The 19,653-nt window shown below is 45.7% G+C and overlaps 1 protein-coding gene across 1 annotated transcript in view; it reads right to left on the bottom strand.

Moving 5' to 3' along the window:
* Positions 1 to 19,653, bottom strand: part of DSCAM (DS cell adhesion molecule) — a 542,830-nt gene that overhangs the window by 434,667 nt on the left and 88,510 nt on the right. Inside the window, exon 3 of the mRNA XM_045852387.1 lies at positions 1,454 to 1,771. Coding sequence (XP_045708343.1) covers positions 1,454 to 1,771 — 318 coding nt within the window. The remainder of the gene's footprint in view (positions 1 to 1,453; positions 1,772 to 19,653) is intronic.

The raw sequence follows: 19,653 nt of genomic DNA, 5'->3' as shown, positions 1-19,653 counted from the left end.
GGCTGAACCAATGGTAGGGTTTTCCTTGGTGCTCAGCTGATAGTGTTTTTGTTTGGGGTTCTTTTTCCTCTCCTGAATTTTTCAGTGTCCTCACAAATTTCAGAATGCTTGGAACAGAGGCCAACTTCCCGTTGTAAATTGTGACCCAACTTCCTCTCTTTGTTTATGTCTGACTCCCCCATTAGGATGTGAGTTCCATGAGGGTGGACACCATTTCATTTTCCCATATACAAGGTGTGTACGGAAAAAGTCCAGCCGTTGTTAATATAACAAGGAGGATTTGCACCACACCGATGTAACCAGGCAGCCAAGGAGCGTGGACTGGAATGCCATGAGTGGACAGTGATGACTTCACTGGACTAGTTGGTGAGGACAGTAGACACCCACTGAGCATGTGTACTGTGTGGATTGCACTTTCAAAATGACTGAGAAAGTAGAGCAACGAATCTGCATCAAATGTTTCGTTAAGCTTGAACACTCCTCTGCAGACACCATTCAGATGATTCAGAAGGCTGCAGTTAAGGGCGACTGGTGATTGGCAGCTTCGTCACAACAACGCATCTGCTCATACACCATGTCTCGTACAGAGTCTTTTAGCAAAACATCAAACCACCCAGGTGAGTCAGCCCCACCACAGCCAAGATTTGGCGCCCTGTGACTTCTGGCTTTTCCCAAAACTAAAGTCACCTTTGACAGGGAAGAGATTTCAGACTGTTGGTGAGATTCAGGAAAATACAACGGAGCAGCTGATGGCGACTGAAAGAACTGTGTGAGGTCCCAAGCTGCCTACTTTGAAAGGGACTGAGGCATCACTGTCCTATGTACAATGTTTCTTATATCTTGTATCTTCTTCCATAAATGTCTATTTTTCATATTACGTGGTTGCATACCTTCTGGACAGACCTCATATTCCCTGCACTTGGCAGAGTGCCAGAACTATAACAGAAGCTCAAGAAAAGTATTTGCTGAGTGAATACATTCAAAATTACCCAGGCATGGTATCGGAGACGTAATGTTAGTTTTGCAGAAGGACTTCCCCCAATGTCCCAGTGGTTGGCGATTTACAGAAGCAGCGTTGTAAGGGGTTTATGAATGCACGGAACAGTTTTTGGCATGTTGTTCAAATGGCAAATGTGGAGTGAAAATAGGGACACCTCAGTAAGAAACAAGCAAAAGGTGGTTATTTACACGCATTTGCTCATTTGTTTCACTGAGAATGAGAACCCATCATTTCAATATTTTTTTTTCCCCACCAGTGCCCAGGACTCTGATATCCAGTCGAAGATGCTAAGGAGACACTGGAAGTGTCAGAAGGGACAGATGAAGGGTTTTGCTGAGTCCCAGCTGAAGGCACTTTAAGGTGTGTCCCTGCCCCCCACCCCAGACCCCCGCCCCTGCCCCCCGCCCACCCAAGCAGGCACCAAAGGAATAAAGCCTGACAGCCTCTACTCACCAGCCTTGATGTGGACATCCTGACTTCTAATTTTCCCTGAAGGATTTTCAGCTGTGCAATAATAAATATTATCATGGATTAAGGTACTAAAGCTTGAAGGAGGGAAGGGGAAAATTTGGAGAGTGCCGTTGGGGTGGACGTGGCGGATCCCGGGAACGTCGTAGATCTCCTCGCCCGTCGCCAGGTACCATCTGAGAGACACCGGAGGGATGCCCGCGGCTGGGCAGGGCACCAGGGTCCCCGTGGTGCTCGCGAACACTACCTCTTGCAAAGATGCATTGACAAAGTAGAGGCTGGAGTGAAGGTCCTCACCGAAAACTGCAAGAAAACAACACAAGAACCAGTCAGTTGCGGGCTCCTTCTCAACCTGACTTTCCATCAGCCTGGCTGGCCTAAGGGGGTTCTTTTAAAAAAAAAAAAATCACAGGGTGTGACCAAAACCAAATAATTCAAAATTGCCCAACTGACTGTGGACAGAGAGGCTGGTCCTGGGAAGTGAGGTGCCACCTGCACTTCGTGTTTTGCACACAAGCTGATGACATTTTCCAGGGTCTTAACTCGGAACGGATTACTCTGTCCCGTGCCCTGCGCCCTGCTCTGCCTTCACTGCACTGGCCACGCTCAGGATTCATATTTCCTGTTCCTTTCCGATCCGTCTCCCTCTGCAACATGCGCCCTCTGAGGACAAGGCACCGAGGGGCTCACGCCTGGGGAACGGGCCCCGCCTCCAGTGAGGGGAAGCTGAACGAGCGAATGACCAGACCCAGCGTGAGGATCACGTCGCTCCGGTGGGCAGGGGCGTGGAGGGCTCATTTGAAAAGAAATTAGTTCCGATTTTTTAAAATTAACAGCAAAGATCATATGTAAAGCATTTTAAAAACCAAAACTGGTTTTCCGAAAATAGGGTCCAAGCAACAACGCATGTTTAATTGACAATATGTAGCAGTAATAAAGAGAACTTTGACAAAAGCACCATTTCATTTCATCGGACTATGACAGTTTCTGTTTCGGATTTTACATTTTCTCTCTGGTCCATCTGCCTGCGTGTGCCTTACCCAGGTAATTACCCTGTAATGTGCCTCCATAAAATAGATAATTGTTATGGACTGCTCCATCTCAACATTATTTCACATATATAATTTCATTTTCCTATATGGGCTTCACAAGTAAATGGGAGTAGGTGAACATTTTAAAATGGAAAAAATACAATAAAAATATGTACATTAAAAACACATTAACCAACATTAAAAAATATTTTAGGTAATATGGTTTTCTGAACTATTTTCCTGATCTTGGTTACTTAAATGGTTTCTACTTTAATTACTGGAAATAAAATGCCTGTTAACCTATCTGCACATATTTGGCTTTTTTTTTTACGATTTTATTTATTTATTTTTAGAGAGGGAAGGGAGGGAGACAGAGAGAGAGAGAAACATCAATGTGCGGTTGCTGGGGGTCATGGCCTGCAACCCAGGCATGTGCCCTGACTGGGAATCGAACCTGCGACACTTTGATTCACAGCCCGCACTCAATCCACTGAGCTATGCCAGCCAGGGCATATTTGGCTTTTTAATTCATATATGGAACACCTACACTGCACTCAGGAACAAATAGTTACGAAGTCTCGTTTATGCAAACAAAGGAAACTCAACACATAGAACCCCCAAGTTAAACAAAATATTTTTAAATGTCACTAAGATCTACTTTGCACACATCTGCATTTATGTGACTTTCTTTTTTAAGTATATTTTATTGTATATTGTTGTCTTTATTGTATATTTATTATATATTAAGTATATTTTATGCTATTACAGTTGTCCCATTTTTTCTCCCCTTTATCTCCTTCCCTCCTGCCCCCCACCCCCAGTATTCCCCACCTTAGTTCATGTCCATGGGTTGTACATATAAATTCTTTGGCTTCTCCATTTCCTGTACCATTCTTACCCTCCCCCTGTCTATTTTGTACCTACCTTTTGTTTCTTATTCCCTGTACCTTTTCCCCCATTCTCCCCTCCCCCCCTCCCCTCTGATAACCCTCCACAAGATCTCCATTTCTGTGATTCTGTTCTGTTCTAGTTGTTTACTTTGTTTGTTTTTGTTTTTAGGTTTGGTTGTTGATAGTTGTGAGTTTGTTGTCATTTTACTGTTTGTATTTTTTTATCTTTTTCTTAGATAAGTCCTTTAACATTTCATATAGTAAGGGCTTGGTGATGATGAACCCCTTTAACTTGACCTTATCTAGGAACCACTTTATCTGCCCTCCCATTCTAAATGATAGTTTTGCTAGATACAGTAATCTTGGATGTAGGTCCTTGCCTTTCATGACTTGGAATACTTCTGTCCAGCCCCTTCTTGCCTGTAAGGTCTCTTTTGAGAAATCAGCTCATAGTCTGATGGGAACTTCTTTATAGGTAACTGTCTCTTTTTCTCTTGCTGCTTTCTAGGATTCTCTCCTTATCTTTAATCTTGGGTAATTTAATTACAATTTAATTACAATGTGTCTTGGTGTGTTCCTGCTTGGGTCAACTTCTTTCTGACTCTCTGAGCTTCCTGAACTTGCATGTCTAGTACCGTGCCAGACTGAGGAAGTTTTCCTTCATTATGTTTTTCAAATAAATTTTCCATGTCTTGTTCTTCCTCTTCTCCTTCTGGCACCCCTATGATTCAGATGTTGGAACATTTAAGTTGTAACCCAGAGGTTCTAAGCCTCTCCTCATTTTTTGAATTCTTGTTTCTTCATTCTATTCCAGCTGAATGTTTATTCCTTCCTTCTGTTACGAATCATTGATGTGAGTCCTGGTTTCCTTCCCTTCACTGTTGGTTCCCTGTATACTTCACTTCATTTCACTTTGCACAGCCTTCACTTCTTCCTCTATTTTGTGGCCATACTCAGTCATTTCTGTGAGCGTCCTGATTACCAGTGTTTTGAACTCTGCATCTGATAGGTTGCCTATCTCCTCATCACTTAGTTATTTCTCTGGAGTTTTGATTTGTTCTTTCATTTGGGTCATTTTTTTTGTCTCAGTGCACGTGTTGTAAGGGGTGGAGCCTTAGGTGTTCACCATGTTGGGGTAACCCACTTTGCTGCATTGTGGCACTGTCTGGGGGAGACGGGTCAGAGAGAGAATGATGCCATTTGCTCAGCTCTTGTCCCACTTTCAGTCACTTCCCTTGCTTCCCACAAGTGGACTGTGCCCTTTCTGGTGATGAGTCCCAGGCAGGTGGGCTTGTGTATGTTCTAGGATCCCGTGGGTCTCTCCAATGTACTCTCCTGTGAGACTGGGAGTTTCTCCTGCTGCCACAACCATCACAGGTTTTTACAGCCAGAGGTTTTGAGGTTTTATTTCCCTGCAATGGAACCCTGGGTTTGCACAGTCTGTCTCACTCCCCAGTTGTTCCTCCCAGCTTATCTGCATGGGAATGCAGGGTATCCAAGTCCTCCAACTGCTGCCTTGCCAGGCTGACCCTTGCTGCCCCAGTTTTAGGTTTCAGCCCCTCCTACCAGTCTGGATGAATATTTCTTCTTTAACTCCTTGGTTGTCGGACATCCATACAATTCAACTTTCTGGCAGTTCTGGGGATTTTTTTGTTTGTTTTGTTTTTTGCTTTTATTGGTTATCCTTCTTTTGGTTGTATGAGGAAGCAAAGCATATCTACCTGTGTCTCCACCTTGGCCAGAAGGTCCTGTGTTTATATGTGACTTTCTAAAAACAAATGCCTACCATCTTCACAGGAGACAAAAGGAGCCCTAGACACCTGGAATTAACGTCACCGGGCAGAGATAAGGATAACGTTTACTGAGCCCTGACGCTGAACCAGGCGATGCCGTGAGACTGGAGGGGTTATGTCATTTACTCTTGTGAACAGCAGTGCTGCCGGGTGGTTGTAGACCCCTCTGTGAGGACGACAATGTGGAGATTCAGAGGGGTTATCCCTTGACTCTCAGGACTAAGAGGTTGAAGGAATCATCTTTCTCATGAAGATTTCATTTCATGATATAGTTGCTTTTCTTCTACAAAGCCAAATCTTGGGGAAGCTGTGCTCGTGAGCTTTAGTATCTTCCGGCTCTCTTCCTTGATCATCCACCCTCTTTCTCTTGGTCCCTCTCACTGCGGGGACCCTGAGTGCGCCCCCTGGGGGCCAGTGCTGACCGTCTCTGGGCTGGGAACGCCGAGTGAATGCCATCTGTCATTGGATGGCAGAGGAAAATGCACTTCATAGAAGTAGATTTGCCCCAAGAGAAGACAGGTGTTCATCAAGTAGGAACTGACAGTTTTCTCTTCCAACCCAAACTCGAGTCTTTAGCAGTGGTCCATAAATCAGAATATAAAAAAATTACTGCTCACTAAGAAATTGGTTCAGAGGGTTGTGATTTTACTTTTGAGCTTTCTAGGAAACTGGTATCACCCCAGACATATTGTTAGTACCAAGATGACTGTCCCTCTTCAGGGCTAATTCATTCCACCTGGGTTCTTTCTTCCCCCTCCCCAGATGCCTCTTCTGTCAACTGGATATGGGTCATCTGAACTCAATAAAATTTAGACACATTTGAATTTATTTTGTATCACAAGAGTAGCGTCATTAAGAATAGCAATTCTTTGAAAATGTGAATATATATATAAGATATATTTACAAATTAAATGTAGAGTTTCCTATCGTAAACCACATTTCAAGAGCCAGCTTGTGAAATCATGTAAATGACTGGGAGAAAAATGCAAAATAAATGTTTAATCCTGGTAGTGACAAAGGTAAGCGTCCTCTGGGGAATTACTGTGACTTCTCCTTAAGGGTTTGGGTTTTTTTTTTAGGTATTTCACATTAGTCTTTCTATTTCACACCACTGGGTTCAATAAAGTAACAAACTCATTCCCTAAAATACACATCATATGGCCACAGGCAAAAAAAAAAAACAAAAAACAAAGAAAAAAAAACCCCTATATTCCAACAGCTTTTGTTTCTTCCCTCTAAGGGGCCATCCATCTGCTTAAATAATAGTATTTCATGTTATGGAGTGCTGCATGCATTTTAAATGCAGTAACATTTGCTCCCTCCTCCAGAAAGTGCAAAGGCAATCTCCACGTGAATCGCAGGGGTGTGAAAGCCCCTTGAAAGTACCGGCAGTTTAATAACAGAAAGCCAAAGGAGACATCTGGCACCCCCCCCCCCCATCGTCTAACTCGGGTCTAACATCCGGGGGTACGGACACCGAGGGCGCCGCAGGAGGGGCTGGGCACGTTGTTACTTTCTTCCAGATTTCTCCATATTTTATATCCTCGTACCAGATGGCATAACCGTGGCTCGAGCGACAACAGGAAGAAGAATGTATGCTAAAAAGAAAAACAAGACAACATCGCTTTCTCGGAAACCCAAGGGGGGCGGAAAGAAGAGAAGGGGTGGGAACGTGCCGGGAAGCAGTGCCGCCGTCCTTCCTCCGCGCAACAGTCCTCCCCGAGTCCTCGCCATGGCCCGGGCCTGGGGAAAGGCCCCAGGAACGCAACTTGTGTGAGTCACGGCGCTGCTCCCAAGGAATTTCTGGGTAGAGGGCGCGCGGCTGGCAAAAGATCAGTGATAATTCTTTGGCTGCGTATTTGGACAGAATTATCCGCAACACGATACAGGAGGCTAAGTGATGGGGAAACCGACCCAGTCCGGGGAGGACGAGAAAGCGTTCCAGGGGAAAGAGCGGATGCAGATGCTATGCAGAGGGCATAAAAGTGTTAGGACGCTGAGTTGTCATAGGAAGGAGGGAAGGGAGAAGATGCTGGAAAACAGGAACCTCAGGGGCAGAACTATCGGGGACACGCCCTGTGGGAGAGGGAACTTGAGGTTCTTTACGTGCACTCATTTACTCTCTGCATAGCTGCTCGGCTATGCACCTGGCTGACTAATAATCACCTGGCTTTGTGCCAACGCCTGGGGACATACTAACAGCCAAGGTTGACACAGGGGTCTCCAGAAGCTCCCATTTCAGATGCTTCTCATAAAGCCTGGATCGTAAGGGTGTCAAATCTCATGCTGAAAAGCAGGCGCTTAATTCTACAGGCAATGGGGAGTCCCATCCATAGGGCATACGCCTAGAGAATAAATACCTGCATCTACACAGAAACCTGCGCACACAAGGGTAAAACGGCGTTGTTTATCACTGCCCAATGTGCAAACTGTGCAAGTGCCCATCAGATGAAAATTGGATAAACAAAACCTGGTATGTCCACGCCAAGGAACTTTACTCAGCAAAAGAGAGACGAAATACTGATACATGCTCTAGACACAAATGACCCTTGACACCCTTATGCTAAGCGCCCCCAAAAGCCAGTCACAGACAAATACATCCTGTATGATTACATCCATATACAGGGTCCAGAAGAGGAAACTCTACAGAGAGAGAAAGGAGATGCACGGCTTGCTTAGGACTGGAGGTAAGGATGAGAGGGTGGGAGAGAGATAACTAAAGATGTAACGGTTCCTTCTGAGGTGATTAAAACAGTCTAAAGTTGATCCTGGTGAAGGTTGTACACACCTGCGAATTTATGGAAAATCCGCTGAGTTGTACAAGTGGGTGAATGTTATTGCACATAAATTCTATCTCAATAAAGCTGTTTCAGAAAACAGGGAGTCAATGGACATTTTGACACTGAACAAGCCATTTTCCAGGCTGTAGTTTTACAGAGTAAACACTGGGCAGGAGGGTGGGGGGTGGGAGGAGTGACGACCCCACGGGCAGGAAGTCAAACTAGGCTGCGGTGGCAGGGCGGGGGACAGGGGGTGGCTTAGGCCTCCCTGGGCAATGACAGTGTGAAGGGAAGAGAAAGCCCACCTACACAGACATGTATGATATGATCCCACCGGAGTCTGTGGTCTGGGGTGTAGGAGCCATGAGAGCGAGGACAGGGGAAAAGCCAATATGATCCTAATTTAACAGCCTGTATACCTGGCTGCACGGTTACACCTTGAATACAAGCAGGGAACAGACAAGGCAGAGCTGGTTGGGCAGAGGAAACGACAATGTTTTGCTCAGGCTACGGGGGCACTGTTCTTGGACCACCCCCTGGCGAGTCAGGAACAGGGACCCAAGGCCCCAGAGAGAGATGGAGCAGTAAGGGAAGCTGACGCCCGTCCCTGGGTGAGACGTGCCGAGGAGAGGGTCAACAACCAGCAGACACACAGTCCAGAGACGGGTCCCTGGGGAGATACATAATCAATCATCAATTCATACATAAAAGTTGAGCAAAGGATGTTTGACCAAGGACTGCACCCCCAATACATAATGAAATGCTAAAATAATTTTAAAAACTTAAACGATTAAAATTTTAAAAATTTAAAAATTAAAAAAGAAAACATAATAAAATGCTGCAAGTCAATAAGGAAAAAAGGTAATATAATAAAAATGGGCAAAAGTCTTGGACAGTCACTTCACAGAGGCCAATATAGAAATGATCAATAAGCACATGAAAAAATATTCGATGATACCCACTTCAATGACTAAAATGGAAAAGAGAATCTATTGTCTCAAGAATATAGAGGAACAGGAACCTCACAAATTGCAGGTAGGAACATACATTGATAAAAATCATTGCGGGAAACTGTCCATCAGCGACTACAAAATCTGAATACATTGCTGAAAGCCAGTGAGAAAAACAAGACTCTGGAAGGCAGCCAGATTTTTTTAAAACATGCATCGTACACAAAGGAACAATAAATGATGGTGGACTTCTCCAAAACAACACAAGCCACAAGACAGAGGAAGAAAAAAATTAAAGTAGTATTTAAAAAAGAAAAAGACATATATCAATCTGAAATTCTAAGCCCAGCAAAAGACAGTACCTTTCATAAATGAAGGTGAAATAATAATGACTTTTCAAACATTCAAAAACTAAGAGGATTCACTAAGAATAGACCAGAAACACGGGAAATGTGGAAGGAAACTTGTTAGAAGGAAAATTGTATCAGTTAGACACCTGTGACTTCACAAAAGAAATAAAAGAATGCCACCAATGGTAAGTATGTGGGTAGATATTTAAAGAAAACGCATTTGCTCATTTAAAAAACTCATCAGACAATTTACTGTTTACAGCAAAAGTGGTAATAATATATCGTGGGGTTTTAAACCTACAGCGAGAAAAAAATGAATGACACTATTAGCGCACTGGCAGGTGATGATGGAAATGACAATCTGCTCTGATGAGCTTAGGCTACACGTTAAGTGTTACACAACAATATTATTTGAAAGCAGGCCATGTTAGTTTAAAAACATATATTATAAACCCTAAAGTGATCATTTAAAAAAATCAAAAAGCATAATAAAACTTAGATATTAACCAATTAATAATGTAGATGATGTAACTATTAAAAAATACTCTGATAATCCAATAGGGGACAAGGGAAAAAATGGAGACTAGATGGACTAAATAGGAAACAATTATCAATATGTTATATTTATATCCAACCAAATTGGTGTTAGGCCATTAAATATAAATGGCCTAAACAGTCCAATTGAAAGGCAGAAATTGTCAGAATAGATAAAAAATCAAGACCTAACTACATGGTCTCCAGAGGAAACCCACCATAAATATTTTTTGAAATCAAGTAGGTTAAAAAGAAAAGCACAGAATCGTACACCAAGCTAACACTGCTTAAAAGAAAGCTTGAGCAGTCATATAAATATCAAAGTAGATTTCAGGATAAGGAGTGGTACTAGGCTGGTTATCTCCTAATAATAAAATGGTCAACTCATCAGGACGACGATCCTAAATGCGTATGTGCCTAATAAAAGAACTTCAAAGTACAGAGAACTGGGAAGTAAGTTTCTTTCTTTTCCAGTGATAACTGCCATTGGGACGATACATCAGTGTTTTTTGTTGAGTATTAATTTGACTTCCTGCATTCTGATGCTAACAAATTGTGCATACGAAAATCCAATCTTATCTCTCACACCCAGAGTTGGTTTCCAAGGGTCCATCCACAGTGGTTTCCTCATTGCCTTGGGTTCCCAGACCCTCTCCCACCGCAGGGCCTGGGAAATGCTGGACTCTCTGCTGGGATACTTCACCACCCTTCACCCAGTGCTACTTACTCTTTGACTCTCAGCTTCAACGTCAACCATTTAGGAATGTATTCCTGGTTTTCTGCCTCCCAGACTTGACCCCAGGTCCTCTCAGCTTCCCACATCACTCCTTCCAGCTCTTACCTTAGTTGTTTGGTGTGGGTTACCTCCCCCCACCATACACACTATATTACAATCTACACGAGGGGCCCTATGTATAAATGATGCAACCTTATTCCTGGTACGTAATGCACTGGGTAGTACATAATGGAAGCCCTCAAAAAGGGATTAGTAAATATTTAAAAATAGTGTCCATCAGTAGACGACTAGATAAAGCAACTATGGAACATTTACACAATGGAATAGTACCCAGCCATAAAAAAAGAAGAAAATTTTCCCCTTTGCGACAGCATGGATGGACCTGGAGAATGTGATGCTAAGTGAAACAAGCCAGTCAGAGAGAGACAAATGCCATATGATCGCATTCACGTGTGGGATCTAATGAACAAACTGAACTAACAAGCAAAATAGAGACAGACTCGCAGATGGACAGCAGGCTGACTGCTACGAGGGGTAGGAGGCTGGAAGGACTGAACAAAAGGGAAAAGGGACTCGTGGACAAGGGCATGAGTGTGATCATTGTGAGGGAAGAGGTATAAAGGGACTAAAAGGTAATGGAAAAATACAATAAAAGTAAAATATATAAATAATGTATGTTATGGTGATATATACATAATTCCTTTAAAGGAACTATTTTAAACGTTTCTTCATGTGCATCATCTAATGCAATCTAAATTCCATCACATAGATGTCAAGGAACACGAGTGAGTGGCTGGGAGAATTTCTCAGATATTATAAGAACACATTTATGAGACTTTAGCTGCTATGTGTGAGAATGTTCTTTTTATCCAATATATGTACTGATTTTGCAACAAGGAATAGGAGCTCAATTTTGCTATAGGTTTTACAAATCTCTGGAGGAAAAAAAATAAGAAAAATGTTAATGTTTTATGCAGAAAACGTCTAAGTATTATTCGCAATAACCTTCCAGAGAATGATTTCCACATGTGTACAGGGAATTCATTCGGAGATAACGTCTCTGTCCCTTTAAATGGACGACGGTCACTCACTAACGTTGCTGGAGGTCAGGTGTACATTTTTGGAGAAGAATAATGAGTTATATGTAAGTAGTTTGCTGTGTCCTGGCATTTATATTTTAGGCACCAAGGTTTCAAAAGGCATGAAAGTGGCTGGTGATTTGGGAAGAGCAGAAGATATTGGGGGAATTATAATTATAAGCAGCAAAGCACATGAATAAACCAAAATAATGTAAATGACTCCTTAAGACTTGGGAAGCATAGAATTTGGGAACAAAAATAGAACAAATTAATGAAGAAAGAGGGGTGAATGCAAATTCACATAAGGAATTATAAATGAAGCAAATCATCAACAAATAGAGTGGGGAAAAAAGCTACATTATGATACAGTTGACAAATTTGTCTTGCACAGATTAAAAAGTCTCAATGAGAGGGAGAAACTACAAAAAAAAGTCCAAAAACACAGCAACATAAACTAAAAATAAACAGAACAGCAAAGCGATGAGGAAACAAGACGAGCAAAGGGACGGGCCCAATGACACTAACTGAAGCCAACTCCATCACCTCTCCTGTGACTGCAGAACGGAAATGGCCTGAACCCAGGGACTCCAACGGTGCCTGGGCAGGGAAGACCTGTAAAATCTGAGTCCAGTAGTGAAACCCTAAGCTCCAGGGTAAAGTGAAAGAACGGAAGTCAGTGATGAAAATGACACACACTCTTCTTAATCTCACTGCTCAGCGTCCTTTTCTTGGGCTCAAACCCCACCCTGCCCAGGGGCACCTACTTTTCCATGTTCCTCTGGCTCCAGGACAGACACAAGTCTGATTTTCAAAGTGATTTATTTTTCAGGCAATGCCCCAAATTTACTTCGTGCATTTTGTTTTAGTAACAAAACGAAGGACCGTTCTCGTAATTGCAAATACGCCCTAAGCGACAATCTTCTGAATGAGAAAGGCTCTTAGAGGCCTGACTGTAGCTGACCCTGGTCCGTGCAGTGCGCCGCCGGCAGTGCGCCAGCCTCGGTGACAGTCCTGCGCATACCCGCTCCTAGACCTGCCGGCACGCTCTCCGCTTCCTTAAATCTCACGCCACAGGTCTACCGCCTCCGCATCTCACAGCTGCCGCCGCCGCATGACCTCTCTGCTCCTTGTCCTGAGGACTAAGTGTCATTTGATTTACTATCATCTTAATGGGGCTTCAGGAGAAGATGGGTGAATGGAGACAGCGCATGGAGGCTCCGCTGCCTCATCTTCCCACCATGCACGCTGTCTCGGAGGCAGTGACAAGAGGATCCCGTGTCTGGGTTCCAGGTGTGACACGCCCTCTGTCTCACCGCGGGACTCGCCGGACTTCGCGGTCAGCTGTACTCGCATAGCAACCGATCCAGTGTTGCCTTTCTTTGCCTTTGCTCCATCAAGATAGTGCTCATGCATGTGACTTCAGCCACTGCTGAAACATGTGTACCTTGGATGTACCCATCGGGACGTCGTCGTCCTCGTACACCACCTGCTTACACAGCACGGAGCACGTAGATAGCGCAGTGAACGCTTAAGCACCATCAAGCCAGGCCTCTGTTGAAGCAGGGAGGGTGTGTCTCTGGGACACGAGGGGCCATCTCATCTTCCCGGGGGTTCTCCGGAGCACACACCTGCCGGCGTGGTCTCCAGCAAGAGGGGCACAAGGGCCTGCTATTTCGCCTCCCTGGGCCTCTGTGTGCCCATTTAGAGAAAAACGCCTGAGGCTGGCCAGGAAACCCGCGCTTGCAGTGTCAGGCAAGTGAAAAAAGACATTTTCAGATCATGCGAAGGCCACCATGTTAACTGTCACGGACCCTCTTCAACAAGCTACTGGACGAGGAGGAGTGAAAAGGCAGCAAAGCGAGAAAGAGGAAGATGTTATAGACAGGAAACAGGCTCGACCACAGGCGGGAAACCGAAGGAGGTTCCAGAGCAACTCAGAGATCCCAGGGTAACCACTGGGCGCAGAAACCAGTCTGGATCGGTGCAGAGAGAAGGTCCCCAGAGAGAGGGTTCGAATGATAAATGAATGAAGAAACGTCTGAAGACCAGCCCTGACTGGTGTAGCTCAGTGGGTTGAGCGTGGGCTGTGAACCAAAGCATCGCAGGTTTGATTCCCAGTCAGGGCACATGCCTGGGTTGCAGGCCACGGCCACCAGCAACTGCACATTGATGTTTCTCTCTCTCTCTATCTCCCTCCCTTCCCTCTCTAAAAATAAATAAATAAATCTTAAAAAAAAAGAAAGAAATGGCTGAAGACCCTGATGTATCCGAATGCATTAGAAGGAGTACTCAGGCCTGCTGCAGACTTTCGGCGATGAGTTAGTCGCACACGCAGTGAAAACCAAGTAAACAAAAAAGTACGTGATTATTAATTAATCCTAGGGAACACACAAGGCAACGGGAGAAAGGAAAAGTGTGCATAACACGCTATGCGGCTCAGCGGCAGCAAACGTTTACATAGTTACCACAGTGTAAACCCTGCATATCGATCTAACCCAAAGTGGCAATATCATTATATGGAAAACTAGATAAGGAGGAAAGGCCTTCACAGCCCATAAAATTAAGTTAAATAGATTTATAAGCCTAAAAATAAATATTTCCGTATAAACAGAGGATTTGAAAATACAGGGTGGGCAGAAGTAAATCTACAGTTGTTCGTATGGAAAAGGACACTGCAGGTCGTGATTACTGCAATAACTTTATTAACTCAAAAAATGTCATAATATAACTGTACACCTAGTTTTGCCCACCCCAGTACAGATGAATACTGGGAGAAAGAGCTTAGGAAGAAAAAAAAAAAACACCGAAAGCAAAGCCTGTAAGTGAACGTGGTTCTGGAGAGTGTGTTTCATTCCAGTCGTGCTAAGCAGCAGCCATGACTGACCATGACGGACAACGATGCTTCCAGAAATGCATCACGGTGGGCCTGCTCTTCCGCCTCCACCCGCCAGCACGGAGCCCACCAAGCCCACACACGCTCGGGGTGCTGGAATGCAGATGTAAATAGAAACCACACCTACACAGGCTCACTGGGGGGTCTCGATCACTTCAGACTTTAGAAACCAATTCTGTTGATTGGGACCCAGGCCAATCATTCCCCTAACTTCCTGGTCCTCCCAGTTACATCCACCATGTGGGATCCAGCAGTCTCAACACATCAAATTCAAATAGTTCCCTGTCTTCCTTCTCTCCCAAGTGATGCCCATCCCCATTGGTCAATATTTAGCAAGAGCTAAATTGGAGGCACAGAAGGTATGCACACAAATATTCTATTCTTAGGGTTATTTTTAAAGATTTATTTATTTATTTTTAGAGAGGGAAGGGAGGGAGAAAGAGAGAGAGAGAAACATCAATGTACAGTTGCTGAGGGCCGTGGCCTGCAACCCAGGCATGTGCCCTGGCTGGGAATCGAACCTGCAACACTTTGGTTCGCAGCCCGCGCTCAATCCACTGAGCTACGCCAGCCAGGGTTATGTTAGTTTTTTTTTTTTTAAAGAGCTAAGAGCTGCCCATCTTTACAGTGGCTTGGACCCAACGCTTGGGGCCCCCTGTGACACCCCCCTCTTTTTCTTCTCCCTTAGGTCCACTACATCAGAAAGTCCATCCGCTGCACCTCTAGGACAGACTGAGGATCGGACTCTTGCCACTTCCTCTGCCACCTCCCGGGTCCAAGCCACCACCATCCCTCCCCCTGGATGGTGTCCCGTGGCTCTCTCTGCCGCTAACTTCGCCCCTACCCACCCGCCTCACACTCTGACCCATCAAGCTGAGGGATCCAGCTACGTATGTCCAGTTAGCCCTCCCCTCTGCTCAGAACCTTCCAGGGCCCCCATCCGCTCCCAAGACAGCCAACCTCTCTCCCTGGCCCCTGCCCACAGGTCTCTGAGGTCACCTCCTCCCCCTCTCCCGTGCTCATTCCACAGCAGCCTTCTTCCTCCCGTCCTTTGGCCGTCCCTGCTGGCTTCAGCCTCTGGGTCTTCATGCGCAGTCCTCCCTCTGTCTGGGGTGCTCCACCACCTGGTTCCCGCCCTCGCCTCTCCAAGCCCGAGCCGAGCCACCTCCTTCTCCCTGAGGCTTTGCTCTGAGCACAGCGCCCCGGCCACAGTGAGGACCCCTGGCCGCCCCCTCTGCTGGCTCTGTCCACAGCTTTCGCTGCCCCATACGTAGTGTGCTGCAGAATTTCCCTGCGAAGTGTCTCTTTTGATTGTCTCTCCCTCCCCTTCACATGTTGGTTCCTAAAGGGTAGATATTTGGTTGGTTTTATTCCCTGATATATCTCCACAAACACTTCTTGAAAACATGAGTGCTGGGCTCAGTTCAATTACATACAAATAAATAAATCTCAGAGAAATACAACCTTCGACAACGTGCCTTTGGCTGTAAGTGACTCATTAATTCCGCCTGTAGGTTCCTAGAGCCTGTGGTCCATTCCAAAGCTTTTTCTCCCACCACCGTCTCGTTAAATCAAGGGAGTGTTTATTCTGACACCCTGTGCTGGGTGTCAAGACAGAGGCCTCGAGGAGAGACGAGAGTCAGTTACCCAAGGCCCCTGGGCAGCATGAGGACGAGAGAGTGCCCCCTTCAGTCAGGGAGGTGCATCTGCATGTGACATCATCATAATCTCTCCTTATGTGGCTCGTTAGCCTGGTTTCTACCAAGACAGTCTCGCCGATGCATTACTAAATGTTAAATTGAGTTGAAATCTATTACCATTGCCTTTGTTTTGGTTGTAATTGAATAGCTAACATTTATTGAATGTGTATTATGTGCCAAGGACTATGCAAAGTACTTTAATGCAAAATTTCATTAACCCTCAAAATAAGTGTTACAGGCCATTATCATTGCTATTTTCACATTAGAGAAACCACATAAACTCCAAACTCTGTGGGAAGGAGCAGACATGGGATTTGATCCCAGAAGCCATTCGAACAGGGACTGTTAGGGCTCAGACCTTCTGAGAATAAAGAAAAATAGAGGCTAGTCCTGGGCCTAGTCATCTCCTCGGAAGGGAGGCAAAATCGCCTGTAATTCTGTGTTTTGTTCCTTAAATGTCAAAGTCCCCAAGTTAAATCACCTTTGATCTGAACATTGTTGCAGAAGAATGACTCACGATTCTTACCACAAGGTGTGCTGGGCTAGGGGCTGCATTTCTCAGGGGTGCTTGCAAACAAAGCCTTATACACTGAGTCTTTGTCATCCCTCGTCTCTGTCATCGCTTCCTTTTAGCTAGAAGGAGGCTCAGCAAAGATATCCTTAAGCTAGAACTGCACAGAAAAAAAAAGAAAAAGAAAAAAAGAAAAAAAAACTCTGCCCCTGAAATGATTATAACACTTATTTTCTTTCTTCTCTTCTTTCTTCCTTCCTTTCCTTCCTTTTTTCCTTCCTTTCCTCCTCCCTCCCTCCCTCCCTTTGTTCTAGAAAATCCTAATTATCCACCTTGGCATACTTCTTCCCCAAATTAAAACTGTGATTAAGGATTGAAACAACCAAACCAGAAAACGCAATTTTCAGAGTGGTTTCCTCTAAAGACATCCCCGAGGCCCGAATCCACGGTGAAAAATGTAGCGTGTTCAAAATACACTGTGGCATTAGTGCTAATTTACAGCTGCATGAGGCTATTCCCTCAACGGACTGAATCTCAGCTGGAATTCATTAATTCTGACAGTTTGCCTATCACACTAGAATGGATTCGCTGAGTCATAGGAACCAGGAAGAGCAGAATCGCGTTCTTCCTGCTATTAAGTATTCATAACAGAATGGGGATGGAATGTTTTCGAGGCAACGAGACACACTGTTAATAACCCCAGAACCTATGCAATGTGCCGTGGGCTCCACCAGGCAGAACCCTCGCAGCTGCTCCAGCTCCCTCCCTGATCTGCACCGACCAGCTGTGTCAGGGGCTGAAGCAGCAGCCCTGGGGCGCAGAGGAAGGCCGGGAAATAGAGTCTATTGTCCCACACTGGAAATTGGACTTGATCTGGATTTGACACTTCGTCTGGGCAAATGTCCTGGAGGCATATCTCTTCCAGGAGGTTGGGGTTGGAGGGGGTGGCTGGCTGTTGCCAAATTAATTCTCCAGAACGGTCTTCAACGTGAAGGAGTGAGACTTTTAAAACAGTGCCTTCACGAGGGCTTCTGAAAATCAAATTGAGCTGTAATGCCTGAGAGTTACTGCTGGAAAATTTTAAATTAAACCAACCTGGTCGTGCTCACTTCCAAGAGGGTGTGTGAAGACAGGGCCTGTTGCAGCCCTTCCCAGTGTGGGACACAAATCAGATCTCACTGGGAAAGACAAAATAGCTCTGACCTCAAATGGTCACGTGGAGGAAGTAATGCCCAGTCCATCAAAGCCCAGCACGCTTCTCGATCCAGTTTGACTCCCTCACGTGAACATAACCTGGTGTGGGGCGCGGACAGGAGAGTCACCAGAGCGACCCCAAGTGCAGGACAGGAGGAGAGGAGAGGCTGGAGTGGGACTCACAATCCTCTGGCTCCTCAATCAGTCGTGCCCTCATTTGCATATTGGCATATTTTGGGATGGCCGCAGTATCATATCCGAAACCGTAGTGCATGCAACTCCCTCATGATTCCTGAAGCTCAGCATGGATCCCATTGGGGACTATTATAAAGCAATCCTATCACTATTAGCAAAAACTAGCCAATAGAAAGTAAACCTTGGAACCCGCGGTTCCAAGGAACCCTCACAAGAACTGTTTGCATTTTTGCCTATTGCAATCAACTCTACAATCTTGAAATCAAAATAACTGAAATATTTTTGACTCATTCCTTTAAGACATAAAAGGCCAGTCAGCTCCCAGAATGTCCCAGGCGCCGAATTGCAACCTCAGTGAGGAAATGTGTGGACGCCACAATGGGACCTACAGGGAGAAGTGTCCGCAGCAGTGTTTAGGAATGGATCAAAGTCAGCCTTACGGAAGTGCTGGGTTCTCGCGGCATTGGAGGGGTCCTAGCGTTGTGTTGATTTAATTTGTATTAGTTACTGACACAAAAATGATATAAGGACAGCAATGGCAACGAGAGTAATATTAACAAGAAGTAAGTAACATTCATTCAGCACTGCCCCAGGCACCCTTCATGGTCTCCTCCAGCCCCCCATCGGCTCCTCGGGGCAGGTGCCACTGCCGTCCCCGCCCACAGCGAGGCCGTCAGGACAGGACACTGACAAATCACGCACTCAGGGAGGGGTGGAGGGAGAGGAAGTGCGTCCGTCTGTTCAAGCACCCACGGTAGGACACCACAGACCTGGGGGCCTTAAACGACAGAAACAGATTTTCCGACAGCTCCGGAGGCCGGAAGTCCAAGATCAAGGTGTCACAGGTTTGCAGTCTCCCGAGGCCTCTCTCCTCGGCTCGCAGACGGCCGCCTTCTCTCGATCGCCTCCTCAAAGACTGCTTCTCCGACACCATCAGATTACGAGAAACTAGCCATCGGGGCTGCATCGTGGGAATTTGGGGGGCACGATTCAGCCCGTACCGGAGGGAAACAAAGATGGGGGAGGTCTGAGAGGAGAATCTGAGGCACGTGGGATAGGGGAACGCTGAAGGTTCTGCGATGACAGCAAAGGGCAATCGGACGAGATGTTCTCGCGGCCCCAGCCTCCTCCGGGGGGAGGTGACGGGCGGGCGGACCTGGCCCCCCGAGTGAGGCAGAGCGTCCGACTGTGGGAAGCGCCCCACGCCGCGGCTCGTGCTGTGGTGTTTCAGCTGTGAGATGCTGATGCAGCCACGGGCCCTGAGGGTCGCTTGGACGACGCCCAGGGTCTCACGCCCTTCCATTAAGAAGCATGAAATAACGGGAGGGTTGCACATTTCTCTGCGTCGAAGAGATGTATCGATTCCACAACGCGATCCTCTTGGAACCTCCTTCTGCGAGGGACGTGAGACGGGCCCTGTGATTAATTACCCACTGGCTGTAATCCCTGAAGCAGCTTATAGAATTATTGAAACAATTTCGAGTGAACGCGCTTGGCAAGATAGGTGACTTTTGCCCCAAACCTAGTGCTCATTAGCTGCATGTGTCAT

The sequence above is a fragment of the Phyllostomus hastatus genome, unplaced genomic scaffold, assembly GCF_019186645.2.
Source record: "Phyllostomus hastatus isolate PE091 unplaced genomic scaffold, TTU_PhHast_1.1 phas_contig_948, whole genome shotgun sequence".
In the NCBI taxonomy this organism is placed as follows: domain Eukaryota; kingdom Metazoa; phylum Chordata; class Mammalia; order Chiroptera; family Phyllostomidae; genus Phyllostomus; species Phyllostomus hastatus.
The sequence above is the reverse complement of the archived record's forward strand: the minus strand, read 5'-3'. Positions and strand labels throughout refer to the sequence as shown.